This window comes from Panulirus ornatus, chromosome 64 (genome assembly GCF_036320965.1).
Source record: "Panulirus ornatus isolate Po-2019 chromosome 64, ASM3632096v1, whole genome shotgun sequence".
Lineage (NCBI taxonomy): Eukaryota > Metazoa > Arthropoda > Malacostraca > Decapoda > Palinuridae > Panulirus > Panulirus ornatus.
Genome location: NC_092287.1, coordinates 131,624 through 150,829, shown reverse-complemented (window position 1 = coordinate 150,829; position 19,206 = coordinate 131,624). Strand labels below are relative to the sequence as shown.

The 19,206-nt window shown below is 42.1% G+C and overlaps 1 protein-coding gene across 2 annotated transcripts in view; it reads left to right on the top strand.

The window, feature by feature from the left end:
• The window catches only part of LOC139746334 (uncharacterized), an 87,851-nt gene continuing 68,645 nt past the window's right edge, over nucleotides 1-19,206 (top strand). The window contains exons 1-2 of one of the 2 annotated variants that reach the window (XM_071657479.1): nucleotides 1-178; nucleotides 15,898-16,074. In XM_071657479.1, coding sequence (XP_071513580.1) covers nucleotides 109-178; nucleotides 15,898-16,074 — 247 coding nt within the window. In that variant the 5' untranslated portion in view covers nucleotides 1-108. The remainder of the gene's footprint in view (nucleotides 179-15,897; nucleotides 16,075-19,206) is intronic. The other variant, XM_071657477.1, reaches the window with a different exon arrangement.

Sequence of the window (19,206 nt, the reverse complement as noted above, 5' to 3'; positions counted from 1 at the left end):
CTGACTGCCAGAGTGCACCAGTGAGCGAGAAGGTCGTCAAGGTATAACCTCAGTTGAGTTTGAACTTCTAAGGACAAAAGACGGGGAGGAGAGAGCCCGGAACAGGAGATGTGGATGGGGCTCAAGAAAACAGAGAAGGTGAACGTGGACGTCAGGCGAACTATGCAACAACAGTCAGGTTGGGAAGACTTATTTTGCGTGTTTTCTTACTGTGCTTGTGTTTACCTCAGCGTCAGGAGAGCAGGTGACAATGGTGGAGTAAGGACTGTACACGGGTGGTGATTGTGGGTGGTGGTTGTATTGATGGTGTTTAGGGGTTGGTGGCTGGTGGTGATTTTGGTGGTGTACAGGGGTTGGTGGCTGGTGGTGGTACGCGGGCTGTCCTCATTTGCACGCACCCAATCTCTGTGTCACGTATAATGTACCGAAACGAGAATATACTGTCTACGATCAAGCCCCACATACCACCCAAGAGTTTGCCTTGACCGCTTAATATACCATAGTTTACATACCCGCTGTGGGCAGGTCTGGTGCTGGTCTCACCGTCCACAGCAGCTTCTGTGAGTGGATCTGGTATTGGCCTCACCTTCCACAAAAGATGTGTGTAACACAGGAATGTCGCTGGGGCACGAATATCTTATATAAGATTATCACTATGATGATGTGTACTTTTCTTTTCCAAGGACGCCTTTCATGTGTTATACAGTTCCCAGGACGGTTACATACCTCTACCCTGTTTCTCCAGAGGTTTCCGCTCCTATGTATACTCCGCCAGGCGGTTGTGATGCTCTGTATAGCTCTAAGGTCTCTTGTGATGCTCTTTACAGTTTAGCAGACTGTTATGATGACCTATAGGGCTCCCAGGACGGTTATGATGCTCTATACAGTTCCCCAGGACAGTTGTTATACCATATACAGTTCCCCAGGACAGATGTGATGCTCTATAGTGTTCCCCAGGACAGTTGTGATGCTCTATGGTGTTCCCCAGGACAGTTGTGATCTATACAGATCCCAGGACGGTTGTGATGCTCTATAGTGTTGCCCATGACAGCTGTGATGCTCTGTAGCGTTCCCCATGACGGCTGTGATGCTCTATAGTGTTCCCCATGACAGCTGTGATGCTCTATGGTGTTCCCCAGGACAGTTGTGATACTCTATAGTGTTCCCAGGACAGTTGTGATGCTCTATTCAGTTCCCCAGGACAGATGTGATGGTCTATAGTGTTTCCCAGGAAAGTTATGATGCTCTATAGTGTTCACAGGACAGTTGTGGTGCTCTATACAGTTCCCCAGGAGAGATGTGATGCTCTATAGTGTTCCCAGTAGAGTTGTGATGCTCTATACAGTTCCCCAGGAGAGTTGTAATGCTCTATAGTGTTTCCCATGACAGTTGTGATGCTCTGTAGTGTTCCCCAGGACAGTTGTGATGTTCTATACAGTTCCCCAGGACAGTTGTGTTGCCTTATACAGTTCCCCAGGACAATTGTGAGGCTCTATACAGTTCCCCATGACAGGTGTGATGCTCTATAGTGTTCCTCATGACAGTTGTAATGTTCTATACAGTTCCCCAGGACGGTTGTGATGCTCTATACAGTTCCCAGGACAGTTGTGATGCTCTGTAGTGTTCCCCAGGACGGTTGTGATGCTCTATACAGTTCCCAGGACAGTTGTGATGCTCTGTAGTGTTCCCCAGGACGGTTGTGATGCTCTATACAGTTCCCAGGACAGTTGTGATGCCTTATACAGTTCCCCAGGACAGTTGTGATGCTCTATACAGTTCCCCAGGAGAGTTGTGATGCTCTGTAGTGTTCCCCAGGACAGTTGTGATGCTCTATAGTGTGCCCCAGGAGAGTTGTGATGCTCTATACAGTTCCCAGGACAGTTGTGTTGCTCTATACAGATCCTCAGGACAGTTGGGATGCTCTATACAGTTCCCAGGACATTTGTGATGCCTTATACAGTTCTCCAGGACAGTTGTGATGCTCTATACAGTTCCCCAGGGCAGTTGTGATGCCTTATACAGTTCCCCAGGACAGTTGTGATGCTCTATACAGTTCCCCAGGAGAGTTGTGATGCTCTGTAGTGTTCCCCAGGACAGTTGTGATGCTCTATACAGTTTCCCAGGACAGTTATGATGCCTTATACAGTTCTCCAGGACAGTTGTGATGCTCTATACAGTTCCCCAGGACTGTTGTGATGCCTTATACAGTTCTCCAGGACAGTTGTGATGCTCTATAGTGTTCCCAAGGACAGTTGTGATGTTCTATACAGTTCCCCAGGACAGTTGTGATGCCTTGTACAGTTCCCCTGGACAGTTGTGATGCTCTATAAAGTTCCACATGACAGTTGTGATGCTCTGTAGTGTTACCTAGGACAGTTGTGATACTATATACAGTTTCCCAGATGACAACTATGCTCTATATGATTCCCATAACAGGTGTCATGCACTGTATAATTTCCCAGACAGTTATGATGCTCTACAAGTTTACAGTTTGCAGGTTTTCCTTTTTTAATAGATCTGTATGTCTTTCTTATCATACCACAATAATCCATACGTTTCTGTTCCCTTCCGTTATCACAAACAACCTCGTTAGGACCCAGTGGTCTGTTGCTGCTTGAATTCGGTTGCATTCAGTTTTGTTCAGCTTTGTTCAGTTAAACAAGACTATCAGAATGATTCCCTATAGAGTTCCCGACACAATTGTGATGCTCTGAACAGTTCTCAAGACGGTTGTGTTGCACTGTACAGTTTTAAGGACTGTTGTGATGCTCTCTACATTTCCGGGACGGTTGAGATGCGCTGAGCTGTTCTAAGGAGTTTTATTATACATTATACAGTTTGCTAGTGGGTTGTGATGCTCTCTACATTTCCAGGAACGGTTGTGATGCACAGTTCCCAGAACAGTTGTACACTGTACACTTTACCAGACATTTGTGATCTATACTGTTCTTGGGAGTGTCGTCGTGTTCTGCAGAGCCCCAAGAAGGTTACGATTCTCTGTATAGTTCGCAGGACGGTTGTTATGTTCTGTACAGTTCTCAAGACAGCCATGATAAATTGCAGTTTCCAAGATGTTTGTGATGATGTGGACTGTTACAGTAGCAGCGGCCCCTCCCACAACCTTTCCCTCTCTAATAGACCCGATTCTTTTTTTTACTCATTGTACCAACATTCATGGTCTCTTTAGTAACCTCTCTTCTGTTAACACCGTCTGTCTAGTATCTCTCCTAGTATAATACTTCTCTCTGATACCCAATTATCTAATTATGTTCTCATTTACCCTAATTTTGTGCTGGCTGATAGTGGGATTGTTGTGCTAGCTAATACTAAGAATGTTGTGCGAGTTGGTACCAGTCATGTTGCATTAGCTAATACTAATAATGTTGTAACAGCTAATACTAGGAATTTTGTGCTGGCTAATCCTAAACGTGTTTTGCTAGCAAATATTAGAAATGTTTGTTAGCTAATACTAGAATGTTGTGCTAGCTAATACTAGGCATGTTGTGCTAGCTGATACTAGGAATTTTGTGCTAGTTGATACTAGAAATATTTTGCTAGCTAGTATTAGGAATGCTTGTCAGCTAACACTAGGAATGTTGTGCTAGCCAATACTAGGAATGTTGTGCTAGCTAATACTAGTAATGTGCTAGCTAATACTAGGAATTTTGGGCAAGGTAATACTAGAAATGTTTTGCTAGCTAATATTGAGAATGTCTGTTAGCTAATACTAGGAATGTTGTGCTAGCTAATACTTGGAATTTTATGCATACTAAAACCTGGATGAATTTGCTTGCTAATACTAGGAATGCTGCGTTAGGTGATACAAGGAGTGACATATGCTAGTTAACACTAGGAGTGTTGTGTCAGCTAATAGTAGGACTGTTTTCTAGTAAATACTAAGAATGCTTTGGTAACTAATATCAAACTTGTTCTAACAAATACTAGGGATGTTTTGTTAGCCAATACTAGAAATGTCGTTTTCTTCTAATATTAGGAATATTTTCTAATACTAAGAATGTTGCTCTTGCTAATACTGATAATGTTTGCTAACTGACACTAGGATTGTTGTACTAGGTAATATTAGCATGTGCTGGCTAATGCTAGGAATGTTGTATTAACATACTATCTATTACTCGGAATGTTGTGTTAGCTCATACTAAGAGTGTTGTGCTTGCTAATACTAGAAATGTGCTGGCTTATATTAGGAGTGTTTGCTAGCTAATACTAGAATGTGCTGGCTAATACTAGGAATGTTTTTAGCCAGGACTAGAAATGTTATACGAGCTAATAGTAGGAATGTAGTACTGGCTAATACTATGAGTGTTGTGTTTGCTAATACTAGAAATGTTGTTGTGGCCAGTAACAAAGATGGTGTTCAAGCTAATACTTGGAATGTTGTACTAGCTAATATTATGAACGCTTTGCTAGCTTATATCATGAATACTTGTAAGCTGATACTAAGAATGTTGTAGTACTTCCTATTAGGAATGTTGTGCTAGGTAAAACAGGGAATACTGTACTTGTTAATACTAGAAATGTTGTGCTAACTATTGCTAGGAATGTTTTGCCAGCTTACACGAAGAATGTTTTGCTACCGATACTAGAATTGTTGTGCTACATAATACTAGGAATGTTGTACTAGCCAGTCCTAGGAATGTTGTGTCACTTATGCTAGGCATGTTGTGTTTGTGAATACTGGGATGTTTGCTAGCTAATGCTAGGAATGTTGTGCTGCTTAATACTACAATGTTTTACTAATATTAGGAGTGTTCTGCTACCTTATACTAGGAATGTTGAAGTAACTAATACTTGGAACGATGTGCTAAGTAACACTGGATTGCTTTGCTAGCTAATAGTTGGAGTGTTGTGTTAGCTAATATTTGGAATGTTTCGCTAGCTAGTGCATGGAATATTTTGGCTAATATTAGGAATGTGGTGCTACCTAAAACTATGAATGCTGTGCTTGCTGATTCTAGGAAAGAAGTGCTAGCTACTCCTAGGAATGTAGTGCTAGCCAATACCAGGTATGTTTTACTTGCTTATCCTAGGAGTACTGTGCTAGCTAATATTTGGAATGTTTTGCTAGGTGACACTACGAATGTTATTCTAGCGAATGCAACTAATGTTGTGCTAGCCAATACAACCAATGTTGTGCTAGCTAATGCAACCAATGTTCTGCTAGCTAATACAACAATGTTCTACAAGATGATACAAACAATTTTGTGCTAGATAATCGCTTGTTCGCTTGTGAAGAGACAATAGGTAATTATCTTGGCCAATGCGATGCACAAGTCCCAGGTTCCCTCGCATGGAAAAGTAAGCAGAGAGGCGGATGGTCAGACGTGTTGCACCGGTCTGACAACAACGGCTGCACCCGGCCTTCCTCCCTGCAGCTTGACACAACACAACCTTAACCTTCCTTGAACTTGTTTCCATGCCTGATGCAATTTGGTTTAGGTATGTAGATGACGTTCTTTGTGTTTGGCCAACAAATGAAAATGTACAGGCATTTCTCCCCTTACTTAACAATTTAGTACTTTCCATCAAATTTACTGTAGAAAATGAAAATAATGGTATGTTACCATTTTTAGATTGGATGATCCATAGGCAAGGAAACAAGTTTAAATTTAGCATATACAGAAAACCTACCAATGTATGCTCATATATCCATTATTACTCATCTCAACATGACAGAGTTAAATTATCATATTTTCAATCTATGTTCCTTAGGGCATTACGTATTTGCAGTCCAGAGTATATCAATGATGAATTTGAGAAGATATATTCTATTAGATCTAAGTTAAAGTATCTTAGATCTTTCACTGATAAATCCCTAAGTTAGCAAAGAAATCATATTATAGAGTTGGGCCCAAACCTCCCATTGACACCAAGAATCTTTTAGTTCCCCCTTTTGATAATAATTTTACTTTACTTCCCATGTTGCTTAAATTCTTTAATGTAAGTGTTCCCTATAGCAACAATAATACTATAAAGAATATCTTAATCAGGAACTCACCAGAAAATTCTCCTGGGTGCATCTATAAAGTGCCATGTAGAAATTGTGATAAGTTTTATGTTGGGCAGTTTGGTAAGGATCTTTCTGATAGACTTAAGCAACATAGATGTAGTATAAGAACAGGACAAGAATCAAATGCCTTGTTTAATCACGTTAAAAACTATGATCATTGCATTGATTGGAGTAATGCCATCTCAGTTATTAACTCTAACTCTATTACCACGAGGAATATCATTGAATCTTCTATCACTGAATACACAAAGACTTATAATCTTAATATTAGTGAAGATCTATACAAATTGGATGACTTTATTGTTGATAAAATTTGTAAACAATTCACCTTCTTGTCCACATAATAAGTTTATGATACGCTCGTTGTCTGTCTTGGACAATCACATATTTATCAAATGGCGTCCTAGCTACTTCTCTTCGTTATATATCAACTGACTTATATTCCTCTCTTGAGTCTCCCCTGATAATGTGATTATTACACGAAAGTGCACTTGGGAACTTATCGTGTTTCATTTTCCCCGTGGACTCATGGGAATATACTTGATCACACGCAAAATTGTGATCCCTTCCAATATACATATATATTTCTTTATTTATCTATCTATATACTTTGTTGCTGTCTCCCGCGTCAGCGAGGTAGCGCAAGGAAACAGACGAAAGAATGACCAAACCCACCCACATACACATGTATGTACGTAAACGCCCACACACGCATATATACATACCTATACATTTCAACGTATACATACATACACATGATCCGCCTCCCCCCTCCGTGCGCGCGCGAGGTAGCGCTAGGAAAAGACAACAAAGGCCACATTCGTTCACAATCAGTCTCTAGCTGTCTGTCATGTGTAATGCACCGATACCACAGCTCCCTTTCCGCATCCAGGCCTCAGAAAACTTTCCATGGTTTACTCCAAATGCTTCACAAGATCTCGTTCAGTCCACTGACTGCACCTCGACCCCGGTAGACTACATCGTTCCAATTCACTCTATTCCTTGCAGGCCTTTCACCCTCCTGTACGTTCAGGCCCCACTCGCTCAAAAATCTTTTTCACTCCATCCTTCCACCTCCAGTTTGGTCTCCCACTTCTCCTTGTTCCCTCTACGTCTTTCTTCACTCATTCTCTCCATGTGACCAAACCATTTCAATACACTCTCTTCTGCTCTCTCAACCACATTATTTTTATTACCACACATCTCTTTTACCCTTTCGTTACTTACTCGATCAAAACACCTCACACCACATATTGTCCTCAAACATCTCATTTCCAACACATCCATCCTCCTCTGCAAAACCCTATCTATAGCCCATGCCTGGCAACCATATAACGTTGGAACCACTATGCCTTCAAACACCAATTTTTGTTCTTCGAGATGGCGTTCTCGCCTTCCATACATTCTTCAACGCTCCCAGAACTTTCGCCTCCTCCCCCAACCCGTGACTCACTTCCACTTTCATGGTCCCATCCACTGCTAAGTTCACTCCAGATATCTGAAACACTCCACTTTCTCCAAATTTTCTCAATTCAAACTTACCTCCCAATTAACTTGTCCCTCAACCCTACTGAACCTAATAACCTTGCTCTTATTCACATTTACTCTCAGCTTTCTTCTTTCACACACTTTACCGAATCAGTCACCAACTTCTTCAGTTTCTCACCCGAATCAGCTACCAGCGCTGTACCATCAGCGAACAACTGACTCACTTCCCAAGCCCTCTCATCCACAACAGACTGCATACTTGCCCCTCTCTCCAAAACTCTTGCATTCACCTCCCTAACAACTCCACCCATAAACAAATCAAGCAACCATGGAGACATCACGCACCCCTGCCGCAAACCGACATTCACTGGGAACCAATCACTTTCCTCTTCCTACTCGTACACATGCCTTACATCCTTGATAAGGACTTTTCACTGCTTCTAGCAACTTACCTCCCACACTATATACTCTTAATACCTTCCACAGGGCATCTCTATCAACTCTTATCATACGCATGCTCCATATCCATAAATGCTACATACAAATTCATCTGTTTTTCTAAGTATTTCTCACATACATTTTTCAAAGCATACACCTGATTCACACATCTTCCACCACTTCTGAAGCCACATTGCTCTTTCCCAATCTGATGGTCTTTACATGCCTTGACCCTCTCAGTCAATACTCTCCCGTATCATTTCCCAGGAATACTCAACAAACTTATACCTATGTAATTTGAAAACTCATCGTTATCCCCTTTGCCTTAGTACATTGGCACTGTGCATGCATTCCGCCAATCCTCAGGCACTTCACCATGAACCATTCATACAGTGAATATCCTCACCAACCAGTCAACAACATAGTCACCCCCTTTTTTGATAAATTCCCCAGCAATACCATCCAAACCCGCCACCTTGCCGGCTTTCATCTTCCGCAAAAGCTTTCACTACCTCCTCTCTGTTTACCAAACCATTCTCCCTGACCCTCTCACTTCGCACACCACCTCAACCAAAGCACCCTGTATCTGCCACTCTATCATCACACACATTCAACAAACCTTCAAAATACTCACTACAACTCCTCACTTCACCACTACTTGTTATTACCTCCCCATTATCCCCCTTCACCGATTTTCCCATTTGTTCTCTTGTCTTACGTACTTTATTTACCTCCCTCCAAAACATTTATGTTCTCCCTCCCTAGAATTTGATGATACTCTCACCCCAACTCTCATTTGCCCTCTTTTTCACCTCTTGCACCTTTCTCTTGATCTCTTGCCGCTTTATTTTATACATTTCCTAGTCATTTGCACTGTTTCCCTGAAAACAATCGTCCAAATGCCTCTCTCTTCTCTTTCACTAGTATTCTTACTTCTTCATCCCACCACTCACTACCCTTTCTAATCAACCCACCTCCCACGCTTCTCATGCCACAAGCATCTTTTGCGCAAGCCATCATTGCTTTCCTAAATACATCCCATTCCTCCCCCACTCCCCTTACGTCATTTGCTTTCACCTTTTTCCATTCTGCACTCAATCTCTCCTGGTAATTCCTCACACGAGTCTCCTTTCCAAGCTCACTTACTCTCGCCACTCTCTTCACCCCAACATTCTCTCTTCTTTTCTGAAAACCTCTACAAATCTTCACTTTCGCCTCCAAAAGATAGTGATCAGGCATCCCTCCAGTTGCTCCTATTAGCACATTAACATCCAAAAGTCTCTCTTTCACACGCCTATCAATTAACATGTAATCCAACAACGCTCTCTGGCCATCTCTCCTACTTACGTACGTATCCTTGTGTATATCTCTCTTTTTAAACCAGGTATTCCCAATCACCAGTCCTTTATCAGCATACAAATCTACAAGCTCTTCACTATTTCCATTTACAACACTGAACACTCCATGTACACCAGTCATACCCTCAACTGTTACATTACTCACCTTTGCATTCAAATCACCCATCACTATAACCCGGTCTCGTGCATCAAAGCTACTAACACACTCACTCAGCTGCTCCCAAAATGATCTTTTTTTTCATGACCAGGTACATAGGTACCATAATCACCCATCTCTCTCCATCCACTTTCAGTTTTACCCATTTCAATCTAGAGTTTACTTTCTTACACTCTATCACATACTCCCACAACTCCTACTTCTGGAGTTGTGGTACTCCTTCTTTTACTCTTGTCCTCTCACCAACCACTGACTTTACTCCCAAGACATTCCCAAACCACTCATGTCCTTTACCCTTGAGCTTCGTCTCACTCAGAGCCAAAACCTCAAGGTTCCTTTCCTCGAACATACTACCAATCTCTCCTTTTTTCTCATATATATATATATATATATATATATATATATATATATATTCTCTGGAGGAAGTAAAGTGTTTTAGATATCTGGGAGTGGATTTGGCAGCGGATAGAACCATGGAAGCGGAAGTGAATCATAGGGTGGGGGAGGGGACAAAAATCCTGGGAGCCTTGAAGATTGTGTGGAAGTCGAGAACATTATCTCGGAAAGCAAAAATGGGTATGTTTGAAGGAATAGTGGTTCCAACAATGTTGTATGGTTGCGAGGCGTGGGCTATGGATAGAGTTGTGCGCAGGAGGGTGGATGTGCTGGAAATGAGATGTTTGAGGACAATGTGTGGTGTGAGGTGGTTTGATCGAGTAAGTAATGTAAGGGTAAGAGAGATGTGTGGAATAGAAAGAGCGTGGTTGAGAGAGCAGAAGAGGGTGTTTTGAAATGGTTTGGGCACATGGAGAGAATGAGTGAGGAAAGATTGACCAAGAGGATTATGTGTCGGAGGTGGAGGGAACGAGGAGAAGTGGGAGACCAAATTGGAGGTGGAAAGATGGAGTGAAAAAGATTTTGTGTGATCGGGGCCTGAACATGCAGGAGGGTGAAAGGAGGGCAAGGAATAGAGTGAATTGGATCGATGTGGTATACCGGGGTTGACGTGCTGTCAGTGGATTGATTCAGGGCATGTGAAGCGTCTGGGGTAAACCATGGGAAGTTGTGTGGGGCCTGGATGTAGAAAGGGAGCTGTGGTTTCGGGCATTATTGCATGACAGCTAGAGACCGAGTGTGAACGAATGGGGCCTTTGTTGTCTTTTCCTAGTGCTACCTCGCACACATGAGGGGGGAAGGGGATGGTATTCCATGTGTGGCGAGGTGGCGATGGGAATGAATAAAGGCAGACAGTGTGAATTGTGTGCATGGGTATATATGTATGTGTCTGTGTGTGTATATATATGTGTACATTGAGATGTATAGGTATGTATATTTGCGTGTGTAGACGTGTATGTATATACATTGTGTATGGGGATGGGTTGGGCCATTTCTTTCGTCTGTTTCCTTGCGCTACCTCGCAAACGCGGGAGACAGCGACAAAGCAAAATATAAATGAATAAATATATATATATATATATATATATATATATATATATATATATATATATATATATATATTTTTTTTTTTTTTTTCCATACTATTCGCTATTTCCCGCGATAGCGAGGTAGCGTTAAGAGCAGAGGACTGGGCTTTTGAGGGAATATCCTCACCTGGCCCTCTTCTCTGTTCCTTCTTTTGGAAAAGAAAAAAAAAAAAAAAAAAACGAGAGGGGAGGATTTCCAGCCCCCCCGCTCCCTTCCCTTTTAGTCGCCTTCTACGACACGCAGGGAATACGTGGGAAGTATTCTTTCTCCCCTATCCCCAGGGAATATATATATATATATATATATATATATATATATATATATATATATATATATATATATATATATATATATATATTTATCTATTCATTTTAGTTTACTTTGTCGCTGTCTCCCGCGTTAGCGAGGTAGCGTAAGGAAACACGAAAGAATGGCCCAACCCACCCACATACACATATATATACATACACGTCCACACACGCAAACATACATACCTATACATCTCAACGTATACATATATATACACACACAGACATATACATATATACACATGTACATAATTCATACTGTCTATTTCATTCATTCCCATCGCCACCCCGCCACACATGAAATAACAACCCCCCCCCCCCCGCATGTGCTCGAGGTAGCGCTAGGAAAAGACAACAAAGGCCACATTCGTTCACACTCAGTCTCTAGCTATCATGTATAATGCACCAAAACCACAGCTCCCTTTCTACATCCAGGCCCCACAAAACTTTCCATGGTTTACCCCAGACGCTTCACTTGCCCTGGTTCAATCCATTGACAGCACGTCGACCCCGGTATACCACATCGTTCCAGTTCACTCTATTTCTTGCACGCCTTTCACCCTCCTGCATGTTCAGGCCCCGATCACTCAAAATCTTTTTCACCCCATCTTTCCACCTCCAATTTGGTCTCCCACTTCTCCTCGTTCCCTCCACCTCTGACACATATATTCTCTTGGTCAATCTTTCCTCACTTATTCTCTCCATGCGACCAAACCATTTCAAAACACCCCCCTCTCCTTTCTCAGCCACACTGTTATTACCTCAAATCTCTCTTACCCTATTATTACTCACTCGATCAAACCACCTCTCACTACATATTGTCCTCAAACATCTCATTTCCTGCACATCCACCGTCCTCCGCACAACTCTATCTATAGCCCACGCCTCGCAACCATATAACATTGTTGGAACCACTATTCCTTCAAACATACCCATTTTTGCTTTCCGAGATAATGTTCTCGACCTCCACAAATTCTTTAACGCTCCCCTCCCCACCCTATGATTCATTTCCGCTTCCATGGTTCCATCCGCTGCCAAATCCACTCCCAGATATCTAAAACACTTCACTTCCCCCAGTTTTTCTCCATTCAAACTTACCTCCATTTGACTTGTCCGTCGACCCTACTGTACCTAATAACCTTGCTCTTATTCACATTTACTCTCAGCTTTCCTTTTTCACACACTTCGCCAAACTCAGTCATCAGCTTCTGCAGTTTCTCAGTCACCAGCACTGTATCATCAGCGAACAACAACTGACTCACTTCCCAAGCTCTCTCATCCTCAACAGACTGCATACTTGCCACTTTCCAAAACTCTTGCATTCACCTCCCTAACAACTCCAACCATAAACAAATTAAACAACCATGGAGACATCACACACCCCTGCTGCAAACCAACATTCCTCTCTTCCTGCACGTACACATGCCTTACATCCTCGACAAGAACTTTTCACTGCTTCTAACAACTTGCCTCCCGCACCATATATTCTTAATACCTTCCACAGAGCATATCTATCAACTGTGTCATATGCCTTCTCCAGATCCATAAATGCTACATACAAATCCATTTCCTTTTCTAAGTATTTCTCACATATATTCTTCATAGCAAACACCTGATCCACACATCCTCTACCACTTCTGAAACCACACTGCTCTTCCCCAATCCGATGCTCTGTACATGCCTTCACCCTCTCAATCAATACTCTCCCATATAATTTCCCAGGAATACTCAACAAACTTATACCTCTGTAATTTGAGCACTCACGTTTATCCCCTTTGCCTTTGTACAATGGCACTATGCAAGCATTCCGCCATTCCTCAGGCACGTCACCATGAGTCATACATACATTGAATAACCTTACCAACCAGTCAACAATACAGTCACCCCCTTTTTTAATAAATTCCACTGCAATAACATCCAAACCCGCTGCCCTGCCGGCTTTCATCTTTTGCAAAGCTTTCACTACCTCTTCTTTGTTTACCAAATCATTCTCCCTAACCCTCGCACTTTGCACACCACCTCGACCAAAACACCCTATATCTGCCACTCGATCATCAAACACATTCAACAAACCTTCAAAATACTCACTCCATCTCCTTCTTACATCACCACTACTTGTTATCACCTCACCATTAGCCCCCTTCACTGAAGTTCCCATTTGTTCCCTTGTCTTACGCACTATATTTACCTCCTTCCAAAACATCTTTTTATCCTTCCTAAATTTTAATGATACTCTTTCACCCCAACTCTCATTTGCCTTCTTTTTCACCTGTTGCACCTTTCTATTGACCTCCTGCCTCTTTCTTTTATACATTTCCCAGTCATTTGCATTATTTACCTGCAAAAATCGTCCAAATATCTCTCTCTTCTCTTTCACTAGCAATCTTACTTCTTCATCCCACCACTCACTACCCTTTCTAATCTGCCCACCTCCCACGCTTCTCATGCCACAAGCATCTTTTGCGCAAGCCATCACTGCTTCCCTAAATACATCCCATTCCTCCCCCACTCTCCTTACTCCTTTGTTCTCACCTTTTTCCATTCTGTTCTCAGTCTCTCCTGGTACTTCCTCACACACGCTTCCTTCCCAAGCTCACTTACTCTCACCACTCTCTTCACCCCAACATTCTCTCTTTTCTGAAAACCTCTACAAATCTTCACCTTCTCCTCCACAAGATAATGATCAGACATCCCTCCAGTTGCACCTCTCAGCACATTAACATCCAAAAGTCTCTCTTTCGCGCGCCTATCTATTAACACGTAACCCAGTAATGCTCTCTGGCCATCTCTCCTACTTACATACATATATTTATGTATATCTATCTTTTTAAACCAGTTATTACCAACCATCAGTCCTTTTTCAGTACATAAATCTACAAGCTCTTCACCATTTCCATTTACAACAATGAACACCCCATATACACCATTTATTCCCTCAACTGCCACATTGCTCACCTTTGCATTCAAATCGCCCATCACTAGAACCCGGTCTCGTGCTTCAAAACTACTAACACACTCACTCAGCTGCTCCCAAAACACTTGCCTCTCATGATCTTTCTTATTCCCAGGTGCATATGCACCAATAATCACCCATGTCTCTCCATCCACTTTCAGTTTTACCCATATCAATCTAGAGTTTACTTGCTTACACTCTGTCACATACTCCCACCACTCCTGTTTCATGAGTAGTGCTACTCCTTCCCTTGCTCTTGTCCTCTCACTAATCCCTGACTTTATTCCTAAGACATTCCGAAACCACTCTTTCCCTTTACCTTTGAGCTTCGTTTCACTCAGAGCCAAAACATCCAGGTTACTTTCCTCAAACATACTACCTATCTCTCCTTTTTTCTCATCTTGGTTACATCCACACACATTTAGTCACCCCAATCTGAGCCTTCGGGGAGGATGAGCACTCCCCGCATGACTCCTTCTTCTTATGTACTAGCCTAGTGGACTCGTATGCAGATGGTTCTACTTTACACAATCTAACTCACTTTCTTTCTCTTTTTTCTCAGTCATCTTCTACGTACTGAACATATTCCCTCTCATTCCGACCTACATCATCCCGGAAATGGGAAGCAGTAACCAAGTTAAACGATTGAGCTAAAATGAAATTTCTTCCTCTTTATCTTAGGATCACTCATTTCCTTTTGCTCAATGTTAAAGCACCAAATAACCAGCTCTTTCACCCTATCTTGAAAATCTCGTTTATGATACATTACAGAGTCTGATTCCCAAAAGCTGGTGGCGTTGTTTCCGTGATAGGCTACTTTGTATCTACAGTGGCTTTACTCGAAGTATGGAGTTCTAATCACAAATCTGAGGCGGTTTGTTGTTCAAACCCCAATTGGCGGGAGTGGAATTAAAAATTCTCCAAACTTCACCTATTTATAACTTCCCTGTTTTTCTGCTGATATGTTGATACTCTCTCCCTACCCTACGGGTATCATTTTGGAGACTGCATTGTCTACATTTGTTCCTTGTGAGTTGTCTACATGTGTTCTTGCCACCAAGGCTTAAAACCACGCATGACCCTCGATACTGCTTCCCAAGGTTTCTGTGTGGAGCCGGAACACACGAAGATTGGCCGTTATACTTCCTTTTGATGGGCCACACGCATAATGAGAGTGTATGTGGTCTTAGAATTATCTTTAACACTTGAAGAAGGTGTTAAGATTTTGGGCCGGTGGATGTAGCTTACGTTGAAAGCCTTAATGACCCTGGCAGTTGCTAGGCCTAAAGCCCAAACAACCAGCCAACCAACTTTCTTCTTTCCTCGACCAGCCAAATTATGGAATTCTTTCCCTTCTTGTCTTTCCGTCTTCCTATAACCTTTTGCTCCTGTAAAAGTTAGGCCTACAAGCCCTTATGGAGCCCTGATGAATTTTTTCATTCTTATTTTCCTTCTATTTTTCTTTCACCCGAGATGGCCTCGATCGGGTCATATTATGCCTGTGCCATGTCGGTCACCATAAAAAAGATAAACAAACGTGCATCCAACTTGGGCTGATGATATGTTGGGCAGACTGTGGGAAGGAGGGCCACCAGCTCTCGCCGACTGTGGCTATATATAAGGTTTTTGACTTCTCTTCTTGTGTGATCCTATTCTTATGCCGTTCTCTGTTGCTTTCCCAGGCGCTGGGCAAGATGGGAAGTCTGGGGCTTGCTGTCGCTTCTGGTGGCGATGGGCAGCGGTGCTTCTAGCTGCAGCGGCGACGACCACACTAATACTTCACTCTAACTGGTTTACAGGTCAACTCCGTTACTCTGGCTGGGTCACAGGTCAGCTCCGTCACTCTGATTGGATCACAGGTCAGTTCTGTCACCCTGGCTGTCAGATCCTACAATCTGATTGACTCTTAGGTAACTTCCCTCACCCTGATTTGTTTATAGTTTAATTCCTAAACTAAACTGCCTTCTCACCTTGTAATTGTATTGATATATGTAAGTGTTTTATCTGAATTTGTTCACGTCACATATTCATGTTCAATTCAATTGCTTAATTCAATTTCTTATCCACAATAAGTAAAGAGCCTTACATACAAGATCATTTAAGACAATTTCTGATCGGGTCTGGTGCTGTCCTCACCGTTCTCACCAGCTGCTGTGAGCAGGTCTGGCATTGTCCTCACGATCCACATTACCTGCTGTGAGTGGGTCTGTTACTGTCCTCACAGTTAATTCCAGCTGTTGTGAACGGGTCGAGTGATGTCCTCACTGTCCACACCAGCTGCTGTAACTAGGGTCTGCCGTTTTATTTATTTTCATTTCCTTTTTATTGTTGAAAATATGTCTTCAGCATTTATGTCACTTTGACGAAGAACGTTTTCCTATTACCAGTGAAACTGAATTCGGGACATGGGTTGTGTCTTCGATCGAAAATATAGATCCAAAAGAGTTATTTAATATGTTTGCCATGGCTTCATCGTCTGGAACCAAGTCACCGTTTTCCATGATTAATGGACCTTTTTACTGGGTAATAACTCTCTTGCTTCTACCAAACTGTAAAACTCCTTCGGGTGTCATTTGCTATTTTCAGAAATATGTGTTTCATATTGACGTTTATTGTATAACTCTCTCACTTTGTCTACGTAAATCTACATGAATTACTCTATCATTTTCGGTATTGGACTCTCTGAGCTTCTTACGAACTATTTCTTAGACAGCAAGCATGTTTTTCTTTACTGTTCCATCAACTTGGTTTCGTTTTAGAAACATATCGTCTACAACGTATTGGCACATATGTTCCCTCTGCGGCTTTGAATTGTTTTCTTAAGCTTTCCCAGCCAAAGTTCATGTCATTTTTATGCACCATATCATACCAAGTTTGCCTGTCAAGAGCAACGCGAAGATTATCAAAATTTGCACGTTTGAAATCGGGTATCTTTTCGCGACTGTGATGTTGACCAACATTACATGCAGCGTTGAAAGCAACCTCAAAAGTAATTTATCGGTGATCACTTGCACCAAACTTTTCTCCAACTTCACCATTGCTAGCAAGATCCTCAATTTTAGTAAGAAGTAAATCTAATATATTCTCATCGCAAGTAGTTTTCTCGACTGATTGGATTAAGAAACTATCAAGGAAATTTAGGTAGACTCCACTCTCGGGGATGCTGGAAAGGGATTCTCGCTATATAAGTACCGGTATGTTAAAATTTCTTCCAACTGATCATAAAATCTTTCGTCTACCTCTGGTATCTGTGCGGGGGGCATATAAACTAATCCTACTGTTATTTTCTTACGCAGTTTATCTTTGATTACTACAAAAAAGTCGACATTTCCAAAGGCTACAGCAGTTTTAACTACGGGATTTAAATGAGCTTTAACAATGAGCTGGACACCACCGTTTATTTTGTTTTGCCCATTCCTATTGAATATAATGCACCCTGGAACTGAGTATTCGGAGAGCAAATCTTTATTGCTGATGTCTAACCAGGATTCAGAAATGACAATCATATATTTTCCTTCTAACGCTACTGTCATTGACTCTGAGACTTTAATTCTTATACTCCAAGAGTAAACACACAATAGTTTTAGAAAGTGAGCCTTATTAGGAAAGGTACTTTCGAGGGGGGATGGGTCTGCTCCACACAGACTGTGTTTTGACACGTGCGCCAACTAAGGGGCCTACGAAAACGCGAACCTCCTACTTTATTCAGGTGCAGTCCGTCCTTCATAAACACATCCGACTGCATGTAGAAATGCTTCCACAAGTTTATGAACTCAACTCCTTCCCGAAGACAGAAGCTCACTAATCTGTTACTTAGGTTGATCGCTTTGGTAAAGAAGGCGTTCCCGGCGCCGATCCCGGGAAGAATCGAAATCATAATAGCATTAATTTCATCTCTAAAACGTCAAATAAGCAGGCGATATTTCTCCAATAGCTCCTCCGATCTCTCCTTTAGAACATCGTTAGTACCCGCATGACAGATAACATGTGTATAATAGTTAGCGCCACCCCAAACCTCGTCTACAGCGCTGGCAACATCATCTACCTTAGTACCAGGAAAAAAGATTATGGCGTGAAGGTTTTCTGGCGCAGAATTCCTCTAGCCGTCCTCGGATCGTAGAGCCGCCGACAAGGCTTACTTCAGGTTCGTTGTTGTTCACATCAGCCAAAGCCTGAAACTTATTTTTTATAATTATTGGCATCAAAGGTAAACGTGCTTGGGGTTCCGCCCCTGTTCGCACTATCTGGAAGGGTCGGCTTTCCTTAGGGAGAGAAGTATTACTTTGTGATGTCTCAGCACCCACAGTGCTGCTGTCCGACGTTGATGGCTCACTCCCTGATTCTCTCAGCAAGCAGGATTCGAGTATGTGCTGGACGACATATACCCTGTATGTTAACGCAGTTTTCTTATCAAGACGTTGGAGCCAGCTTTTCCTCAAGGATCCGTCTGTCAACGCAAAACCTGCAAATCAAAGGCATTGTAACAGTATTATAGAACTGAACGCCAAACTTCCCACTGCACATAGAACGCTGTTGACTTGCAGGCGTGCTGAGAAAGTAAACAGAAATCGTATATTACTTAAATAAAGCATAACAAAAAAAGAAAAACACAAAAGACGCTAACTGGTATGTCAGGCTTATGAGAGTTCAGCGTCCCCAAGTCCGCGCTGTTTCCCAAGCACACGCGGAGTATTTTGTTTTTATCTTTTGCCTCAATTTATGGCCCTTTTTAGCACTACAGTAAAATATACAACTAGTTAAACACTACAAAACAAACAAGACAGTCTTACTTGAAAGGATGCATTGATAGAACACAGAAAAATGACAACAAAAAGGATATTGGATCTAATCTAGTAAATCGTTCTGTGAAGCACGCCCAGACGCGTCTGATCGCTGGGAGGGATGGCGCTAAACTTGAAGGATGTCATTAAACCAGGGTGGCAATACCATAAGGATATAGATAAACTACAATACTCAATGTTGCCATCGTA